The sequence below is a fragment of the Hipposideros armiger genome, unplaced genomic scaffold, assembly GCF_001890085.2.
Source record: "Hipposideros armiger isolate ML-2016 unplaced genomic scaffold, ASM189008v1 scaffold_918, whole genome shotgun sequence".
Lineage (NCBI taxonomy): Eukaryota > Metazoa > Chordata > Mammalia > Chiroptera > Hipposideridae > Hipposideros > Hipposideros armiger.
The window spans coordinates 80,532-91,425 of NW_017732268.1; the positions used below are offsets into that span (position 1 = coordinate 80,532).

At 32.4% G+C, this 10,894-nt stretch overlaps 1 protein-coding gene across 1 annotated transcript in view; it reads right to left on the bottom strand.

Moving 5' to 3' along the window:
* Window positions 1-10,894, bottom strand: part of SOS2 (SOS Ras/Rho guanine nucleotide exchange factor 2) — a 101,246-nt gene that overhangs the window by 12,918 nt on the left and 77,434 nt on the right. The window contains exons 12-17 of the mRNA XM_019630463.1: window positions 10,456-10,559; window positions 8,594-8,816; window positions 4,396-4,515; window positions 4,077-4,239; window positions 2,517-2,634; window positions 1,350-1,522 (exon numbers count right to left, since the gene is read on the bottom strand). Coding sequence (XP_019486008.1) covers window positions 1,350-1,522; window positions 2,517-2,634; window positions 4,077-4,239; window positions 4,396-4,515; window positions 8,594-8,816; window positions 10,456-10,559 — 901 coding nt within the window. The remainder of the gene's footprint in view (window positions 1-1,349; window positions 1,523-2,516; window positions 2,635-4,076; window positions 4,240-4,395; window positions 4,516-8,593; window positions 8,817-10,455; window positions 10,560-10,894) is intronic.

Here is a 10,894-nt window from a genome sequence, read left to right on the forward strand (position 1 = left end):
CATTTTTCAGGCATTTTATCAATTTAAAGAAAATCATGTTATTCCTTTAACAATATTGAAATAATTAGGTTAACTATGTTAAATCGTATGAACCAACAGTAATTTAAAGACTTTTATAAAGTTTTAACAGCAGTATTCTTGATTTTCTCGTCTTTTACTCTACTTTTTAATACAATTTAACTTGGTTAACTCGTTTGAAAAGTGAATAGCTACTTTGTCAACATTTGAAACTTAACTTTGACTCAACAAAAAGAAAGAATTCTCTGCACCTAAATTCCCCCTAAAATAAGATGATAGGAAGTCTAGACTGAATCACAAAAACCTATTAGGAGTTGCTGAGATATGAATGCTAAAAGTACTATTTCAAGTATAATCAAGTACAATGTAACATTATTTTTGTGGGGCAATATACTGTGAACTCTAATCTGGGCCACAAGAACATATTTCCTTAGTCCTATGAAGCTCCACATCACAGAGGGTTGGCCCAATGGTGAGGGAGTAGGAATGAAAGGGTAGCTTATCACCATTGTCTTTAGAGCAGGTATCTGTCTACAGTTTCATAATGGTGTACTTTAGGTCATTCTTTCTTGGGACTTTAGAGTATTTTGTTTTGAACTAGGAACAAAGAACATTTACTATCTTATAATTTAGGAGGGTAGGTGTGATGTTGCCATTTTCATTTAATATATGCAACCTGCAGACATCCAAAAGTTTAGCACAATTTTTAATGTGACACATGAACTTATTCTGATCAATAATTATGCTTTGAATTTCAAATAAGTATAATATAATAAAATTCATTTAACATAAACATAAGATCATAATTCAATTTAGAAGGTATTCAACTTATAGTACCACAGAATCAATATTATGAATTATTGCTCAAAATAGGACATCAATTAATAGAAAGTTAAAAAAATAATTTTTGCTATGAATACATACATACCATTCTACAACCCCCTCCCCCTATTTAAACGCAGTGTTCCTATGAAGGGATTAATTACTTAATGTTATATTGGCATATGTAAAATATCTAAAATGGCTATCATTGATAGTGCTGGTAGAGGATTTTCTTTTTACTGCAAGGACATCAGAAAGCTTCTTCATTTCATCATTCATTTTTTTAAAGTGTTACTTGAACCAGCTACACAAAGAAGCAATACTTCCAAGACAAAGTACCCAATATCAATAACTTCAGATTGTTAATGCTGAATATCTATTTACCATTTCTATTGATTAACTGTTATTTTCATAGAAAAATAATAGTATAATGTGTGGTTATGATATTGCTTAGAGATGCAGAGAATTTAACATGTTCTCTTTTAAAGATAAGCAAAGAAAATATTTACCCTCATTTCTGGTTCTATCCGTAAACAATAAGGTTGATTCTGATACTGCTGAATTTCTCCAGTAATTTCAGCCACTTTCCTCCTCTTACTGAAATTGATTAAATCTTTCCCTTTCTTTTTTAAAAAATCATTATTCCCTTCTTCAGTCTTCAGAATATTTGTTAAATATATTCCTAGTAAAAAAAGTATTTGAAGAAAAGTTATAAAATTGATTACTTAACCATCTGGGAAAATAATTAATCTAGTAAAGTTGAAAGACATCCTATAATCCAGCAATTCTACTCCTAAAATGCTGATAAGTCTCTGATAGACTCATTAATTACTTCTACATTAAGAATTTTTTTAACAAGGAAACAATTTAAAAGAAAAAAGAATATTAGGGTTTTGAAAAAGCTTAATTGGGCATTTCTTAGACTAATAGCCTAAAGTAAAAAGAATGATTCATCCACAAAGTCTAAATTGTAAGTATTAAATCTACTCTAACCATATTAATATTTGGTTATAAATATATAATGCCAATGATCTTAAATGATTACTAATCAATAAATTAATTTTAAGCCAATTCTGGTTAATTATAGACTACAGATTTATAAACTAATTCTGTTTTCCCAAGCCCATAATTTAGATAGAAAAAGACTTATTCCTCACATCAGGACAGTAATAAAGTTTTTAGTTTCTTTTTCATGCATAATTACTGATTCATTTAAATCAGTAACTCTCAACTGGGGGCAATTTTGTCCCCCAGGGGATATGTGAAAATGTTCGGAGACATTTTTGTTTATCACAACCGGGTGTGTGTGCGTGGGGGGGTGTGTGTGTACACGTGCATACTGTGGTTTGAATGTTCAAAATTCATATGTGGAAATCCTAATGCCCAATGTGATGGTATTGGGAGGTGCTTAAGTCATGAGGGTGGAGCCCTCATGAATGGGATATGTGCTCTTACAGAAGACACCCCACAGAGCTCCTTACAAATCCATGAAGTAATTATCATAATCTTCATTTTATAGATAAGGAAATAGAGAGTTTAAGTTTTATTTATCAATACAGACAGCTAATAAAAGTAGATGCCTCAGATATAAAATCAGGACAAGCTGCCTCTAAAGGATGGTCTCTTGGCTATAGCACACTCTCCCCTAAAATATAAACCCATATTTAGTAACTTACCAAAAAAAGGCACACAAGGTGGATTGATTGACTTAAGCTTCACTAGGTATTTTTTAAAGTGATCTTGACTTAATTCCACAGCTTCATCCAAAATTCTCCTTTTCCTTTCCTGTAAAGCCTTTCAAATATATAAATTGAGTATAATTTGTTTTTTACAATTCAATCATATTTTATGGATGCAGAACTTTGAATTTTATATAATTTGCAAATATTTGAAAAAACAAATTTTAAAATTAAGACATACATAGTATTCCTTTCTGTGCTTGCCTGAAATGATTTCTCTTCTCATATCTATAAATATAAAACTTAAAAACTTATTTTTTCTAATATAGAGAATTACACAATAAAGAAATTCTTCCTCAGAACCTTATTAGTTATAATTCTGATTAACCCAGAGTTTCAAGTTATAGCTTTAGCAGAGAAATATAATCCCTTAGTGTTCAAATATTTTTCCACTGAAAGATCTTTTGGGACTAAGGTACTATTTTAGTAAGAAGAAGGCTGTGAGAGCGAGAGAAGAACTTAAAATTTAGAAAGTCAAGTATGCAGTCATTTCTTTTATATTTCATTATTACAAAGTAATTACATTATTTTAACCTGATAAGTACACACACACACACATGCACACACACACACGCGCGCACACACACACAATCCGTGGATGTTCCATGTTAAATTATTTATCACAGAAAAAAATCACAAATAACTTAACTGTCTCACAATAGAGTATGAAATAAATTATGGTTTGTCTATGGGACAGAAAAACCACACAGACATTAAAAATTTGTTTTAAAAATAAACTAATAAAACAATGTTTATGATAAAAAGGTACAGGCCAAAAAAAATCTATGTACAATGTGATCTCAATTTTATTATTAAAAATATATATGGAATATCCTTCTATACTTTTCTGAACTTTCTATAATAAAACACTAAACATATACTACTTTATAATTAAAAAAATCAATTTAATTTTTAGAAAGGGTTCTCTCCATGTTACTCTTTTTTGACTATATACTAAAGGTTATTAGAGTAATTTATATACTTATATTTAAAATCCTTTGTCATTTATTTGAAACTATCAATCAATGTGCCATTGAAAAAATTAATTTGGAGCTTCATTATATTTTAGGTAAGTATATTAAACAAAGTCACAAGTCCCATATTCTTTTATGAAGCCTAGGCTTACTAGTATATGCTGATATATTCTCTAATATCTTGGTATCACTGCATTTAACCCTCCATCGGGCGCAACTGATCTCACAGATTCATTGTACACAAAGATGCCGCTGTGAAATACATCTTTACTATACTAAGTCACAAACACAACTGGTGACAGGTTATGGTAGAAAGGGAAGATACAGAAGCAATGAGTCCCGACACTTAACTGTTAGATACTTGAAAATTTGTGTGCAATGAATCTGTGAGATCAGTTGCACCCAACAGAGGGTTAAGGGAATAAGATGGATTCACTCAAAAAGATTGGTGGTAGAAGGAATCTTTTTACATTAACTTTATCTCCTCCCATAAAATGATGAAATATTTAAGCCTAAAACTTACCTCAAAGGTGTGGTCTAGTCTGTATACTGACACTGAATTTACTGCACTGACTATCTCCAATACACCATTGAAATTATTCAAATCTTGAAAAACTTGCAGAATTTCTATAATTCTACTTAGTACTGCAACCCGTTCCTCAAAATTTTCTGCTTCCACAATGCACCTACCCAAAAAAAAGAAAAAATAAAGAAATTCATGGCTTAGAAAGCAATTTCCTCACCTCATGTACAAAAGAAACATATTTAGCCAGGATTTTACCTTATATATATGACTTAATATTATGATTATTAAGAATAAGACAGAATAAGTAAAAACTTACTTTTCAAACCAGAGAGTCAGATTTGTGGTGTGGCGAATCATTTTTAATAAATTGGGAGAATTTATTTCTTTATCTTCTTTGGTCCATACACTCCCTACAAGTTCAGAAGGTTGAACTTTCCTGTGGAACCAAAAAAATCAATGCAACTTAACCTATAAAGGATTTGTATCAAAATTATTTAAAGGTCTCCTAAAACTTAAGAAAAAAAAAGACAACCCAAAAGATAAATGGACAAACATAAGAGGTAATTCACAAAGGAATAGACTGAACTAGCCACGAATATTAAAAAATACTTTATTTTTTACTAACGGAAAAGAACATTAAACCACAATGAAATCCCAGTTTATTCCTATCAGTTTAATGAGTCTAATACTAAATGGGTAAAAATGAGAAAAAACAATAACTAACCAACACTGATGTGCAAGTAAAAACTGATACAAACACTTTGTAAAGCAATTTGTCAATATCTCACAATACTGAAGATATACCTATTAGATCACTCAGCAATTCTATTCCTAGATATATATTCTAGATACAACAGGTTATAAGAAAAAATTTATAGGAATGTTCAGTGAAGCATCTTACACAACCTTGAGACTCATCATCAAGAAACTGGATAAATTATGGAGTGCTCATACAATTCAATACCACACGCAATTAAAATAAGGAAACTAGAGCCATATTCATCAACTTGAACAAATGCCAGAAACAATTTAAGTAAAAAACAAGTTGCAGAATGATACATAAGTATAAGCAGTTTTAAAATGTACAAAACAATGCTATATATTACTTATGAATGTTTGCATGTGTATAAATTATAAAGGCATACATAGGAATAGTAACAGCAAATATAGGATAGTGGTTATTCCTTGGGAGAAAAAAAGAAAAATGGGATTGGGGAAAAATACACAAAGGATTTCAATTTTATCTGTAATACTTTCGTGGTTCATGAGCCCTCACTATATTATTTCTTAACATTTTTTGAAATAGTTGAAATATTTAATAAAAAGCCAAACAAAAGAGCCAATTAAATCATTGTATATGGGAGTCAGGACTAGATCATTTAAAAAATTGACCAGGGCATTGCCATCCTACAGACTTGGCTATTAATTTTTTTTTTAATGTTTTTAAAAAAAAATTTAGTCAGTAAATTTGAATACAAATGGGTGCCTGCTAACAGTTTTTGAAATTAGTTTTCTTAAATTGGTTCTAATACTTCACCAGAAATTTAGTTTACAGTGTCAATGTTTTATGTATGTTACACGTCTTCCATAATATACATATCACTTATGCTATTGGGTCTTCGGAATAGTCATGACGTATTTTGTCTATGTTTTTCAAAGGTCATTTACTTATATAGAGAACAAAGATCAATTAATGATATATTGCCCATTTTGTTCGATAACCTTTTGCCATCTTTCAGTGAGCTTCATAATTCCTCGTTTATAGAAGGACTTGTCTTTATTTGCGAAAAACTGAACAAGGTGCTGATTTACAGCCTCATCTGAATTGAACTTTATACCACGCAAGGAGTTTTGAAGACTGCGAAACAAGTGGAAGTCTGACAGTGTAAGGTCAGGCAAGTATGGTGGGTGTGGCAGCATATCCCATCCAAGCTCCAATAATTTTTGATGGGTGATCAAACTTGTGTGTGGTCTCATGTTGTCACGATGGAACACATCTCCTTTACAATTAACGAGCTCTGGACGTTTCTGGATGATGAATTCGTTCAAACTGTCCAACGGCCGACAATACACATTCGAATTGATTGTTTGGTTCCTTAGTAGGAGCTCGAAATACACAACACCTTTAAAATCCCACCACATTGAGAGCATAACCTTCCTCTGATGAATGTCTGCTTTCAATGTCGTTTGAGGCGAATCATCATGTCGGAACCAAGACCGTTGGCACACCACATTGTTGTCAACAATCCACTTCTCATCACCAGTTATCAGTCACTTCAAAAAAGGATCGTTTTCCTCACGTTTAATGAGCATATTGCAGATGTTTATATGCGCCGTCAAATGAACTTTGAGTTCATGCAGAAGCCAAATATCGAGCTTGCTTATGTATCCCAGCTTCTTCAGGTGGTTGTGAATGTTTGAATGATGATGTTCAATGTTTCTGCAATCTCTCGTGTCATGTAACATGAGTTTGACTCAATCAATGCCTTTATTTTGTTGTCATCAACCTCGGTGGACCTCCCTGACCGCGAGGAGCGTCGCTGAGATCAAAATCACCAGCAAGGAATTTCATGAACCATTGTTGGCACTGACGTTATTGTAGAGCATTGTCACCATAAACTTTATTCAACTTTTCACAAGCTTGACGCACATTCTTCCCTTTATGGAAGTAAAACAGTAAAATATGGCAAAAATGCAGTTTGGTCTGCCATCTTAAACTTGTTGTAAAATCTGCAAAACTCAACCAAATCGCTCAATTTTTTTTAGAATGAAACTAGAACTGTCAGCTGTCAAATGATATAGCAATAACATAGATGTGAATGACTCAAGTACTTCCAAAAATGAACTAGTGCCATCTGTTGCAAACATGCATCATGACTTTTCCAAAGACCCAATATGTTTTGAAAGCAGATCCACATAAAGCTAAGTCCTTTTTATATTTTTCTGATGTCCATTCATATAACGGTCACTCTATAAAGAAAAACTTGATTCAGTATTATTTGCTTTGTTATCTCAAGTAACAAGTCCTTTCATTCCTACATATCACAAATCCCACAACATAAAATGAAAACTACCTAAACTCCAAATTACTTAAAATATAAAATGACATTCTGAATCGGATGCTGACAACCTCTGACATGTGTGATAAATTCTGAACAGCACAGTCAGGGCAAACCAAAGGGCCAATTATAAAGAAGGCAAAGTTTTATGTCTAGTGCCTTCCTACATTCTCCATTAATGCTAAACTTTATATATTCTTACTTTTCTCTGTGTAATCTCTGTAAAAAAAAAAAAAAAAAGGCTGTTAACCAGGATAACTTCTTAAAAGCATTTGTATTTTAAAAGGGGCGCCTGAGTGCAGAAAAGGTTTTGATGGAATGACAGAGGTGGGTGGTTATTTTTTGATGGGGGGGGGTGGGGTTATTACCAGCAAGGCCTATATCCTTCACAGGATCCTGGGTTGTAAATGAAAAACAAAAGCTTAAATTAGAAGGGAGGAAAGGACAGAAAGGGGCTAATGCACTGGGAAAAAATAGTGGTTTAAAAATAAATGATAGAGAAAAAAGTTGATAAAGCAAGCTGAAAGGAGAGCAGACTAGTTAGGAAGGAATGAGATGCTTGTGTTTGTAATTTTGGAATAAGAATGATTTGGGGTGATGACAAGATTCAGAATATGACCATGGGAGGTGTCTGATTTGGAGGAGACAATGACACTGGTAGTGATGAAGCCATGAAACTAAAACGTTAGGCTGTGAATGGGTGATCTGTGTGGATATAGGGCAATGGCAGGAATGCTTTACATATAAAGACAGATGATGGGATACAGGTTAAAATAAATAGCCAAGCACATTTCTAGTGATCCTTATAAATGAAAGAAAATGATTCAGAAGTTTTAAGCATGGTTGATTCATCATCACACTATTTCAGAAATAACTTTTCTTTAAAGTTAATATTGACTTCAAAGAGCTGAAATATTTGAGGCTCCTTATAAGAAGTTAAAAAATCTTTATTCCCATAAGAATTTTGTTATTCATTTGCTTAACAAACCTAATCCAGTCAAGCCCTTAAATAAAATTTTGATTATGTAGAATCTTAAAAAAAAAAAAAGAAGAAAGCTTGTCTCACTTGATATTCTCCTTACTTAGCTGCCAAGAGCCTAGCATCCATACTGACTGACTTAGCTGAAACAACTCAAATAAAGAAATCTGAGAAACATATTAGGAGTAGGAGCTCGGTGACTGCCTTGAAAGTGGCTGCTGTTCCATTCATCAGTCTTCTCTCTGCCACTGCTCCTGTGAAGGATTTCTAGTACCAAATCTACGCCTAAATAGCAGTATGTTTTAAGACTTTTACCTGAAGAACAGACTGTAGTTAAAAACTATGCTATGAACTTTCCACCATGCCCACAGAATAGATGAGGTGTTTTTAAGCACTCATGAATTTGCTAAGTTCTGAAAAGAGAGGTTATGTTCAAGGTTCTTGAAAACAGCTTCAAATTAATGTTAATTTTCTACCTGTAGAGATCAGATTCCAAAAGTGTCAGCTGACGTGCAATTTCTATTGGATGAAGGGTCATGAGATCAAATGTTTCAAATTGTCCTGGTCTGCTGATATGCCATTCAATAGGTGGAGGTGGACTTTCAAAAGTAATATTATGGCTTATTCCATTTGCCTGAGCTTGTTTCTTCCTCTTGATGATCTTAGCAATTGACTCTACCCATTTCTTCATGGCTTTCCCTAGAAAAAAACAAACAAAAATGCCTTTTATTTGAAAGACATAACTGCAAAACTTCACACAATTTTTAACCATCATCCAGTTTCAACAATGATCCACTCAGCATCTTTTTTGTTTCATCTAACCCCACCTATGCCCTCCCTCCAATCCCTATGTTATTTCAAAACAAATCTAAAAAGTGATATCATTTCGTTTATATTTAAGTATGTATCTAAAAATTAAAGACTTTAAAAAATAACAATAACCATTATCACGCATAAAAAATGACAATAACTTCTTAATATCATCAAATATGTAGTTAGTGTTCAAATCTCCCTGATCAATGTTTTCTTATAGTTTGAAATAGGATTGGAATAAGATCTACACATTGCACTCAGTCAGTATGTCTCAAGTCTCCTTCAATCTACAGGTTCCCCCCTTTATCTCTCAATTTGATTGCAATTTATTTTTTGAAACTGAATCATTTGCTCTGTGGTGTTTCCCAAGTCTGAATCTTGCCAATTGCATCCCTGTAGTGACAACTGCCATATTTCGTTGTCCATGTATTTTTTGTAAATCAGACACATAGAGACTTGATTTGATTCAGGATCAATTTTTTGACACGAATACTTGCAAGAATATTTCTAACAGAAGGCATATGATAGCCAGTTACTTCTGTTTTTGTGATGTTACTAGGGGTTGAGAAGTGGTTCTAATTCTATCACTCCTTCTTCACTTAGTTGCAATACTTCTATACAAAGAAACTTTCACACATCAATATTTGGTTATCCTAAGGTATAATGTGTATTAGAAAGGCCTTGAGCCATTAACTATAGACATTAATGTAACTATTTGCTTTATTCTAATATGTCTGTGTATTTCAGTAGTGTCTTAGATCACATATAACCTAGTGTCCTCAATAAGATTAGTTAAAAATTAGTACTATAAACAATTTTAAGGCATACATGAATAACAAGCATCTTAAACATCTCAAAATTGAAACAAAGGAATCACATTCTCTATTTTAAGTAAAATTCCCCTTAAAGGAAAACTAGAAGCTGAAATAAGCTAGGCTTACAGTATTCTTAATTAATGCCTCAGAATAGTAGATAAAACATAAATGTTCTTGATTCAATAATATACATTTGATGACATAAACATTTGTTTAAATATTCATGGCCTAGAGTTTTATTTCATGGGCTGTATTCCAAAAGTTCAGGTAGGAAATTCCTATCTTTTAGGTGCCAAAAATACACCAAAAACTTTTCCAGGGGAAGTAAACATTATTTAAAAAGTGGTTAATCATTCAAAACTAAAGAATAAGATTAAGGAGAAAAAGGAAAAAGGTAAAATTATATAAATATTAAATTAGTTGAAGGAATGGCAACCTTGACATAAAATTAAAAGACTTAACTTTACTAAAGAGGACTTTTGATTTGTTTACAAGAAAGATTTTCCTTAAAAAACTTGAAAAGGCAAGGTTCTAAGACTTCAGGTAGCTCTAAAATATATGTGTGCTCCTTAAAGTCTAAAAAATCATTCCAAATGTTGTTCCAATTATTTAAAAACGAAAAACAGTTTAGCTTCTCAAATTAAAAGTCATACAAATTTAAAAATAAGCTCATGTGCGACAAAATTCAATCAAACCTTTAAATAATATACCTCTTACACTTGAAATGAAGGATTCTAGTCTTTCAAGCAACTCCAAATCTCTTTCAAAGTCATAAAAATGGTGTTCAACCCAGTGCCGAAACACATTTAAGATCCTATAAAATGGGAAAAAACACATTTTAGTGAAGCCTAAGCATTTAGGTACACTTCTTTTACTTCTCTAATGCTATGGTGATAGCTTTATATACAAAGGCCGTTGTAATATGCAGAGTCTATAATTTGTATTTAATTAATATCTTAAATGATTCAATGATATGAAGGCAGATCTCCAGATTATTTATTTAAAAATGATACTTTCAAAAAATATTGGGCCGACCAAGTGGCGCGTTAGTTAAGAACTGGCTTGGGATGCCAGAGGGCCCCGGTTCGGATCCCACATATGAGGGCCAGTGACACTGCCCTCTACAGCTAACATGCTGAACAACAGCTC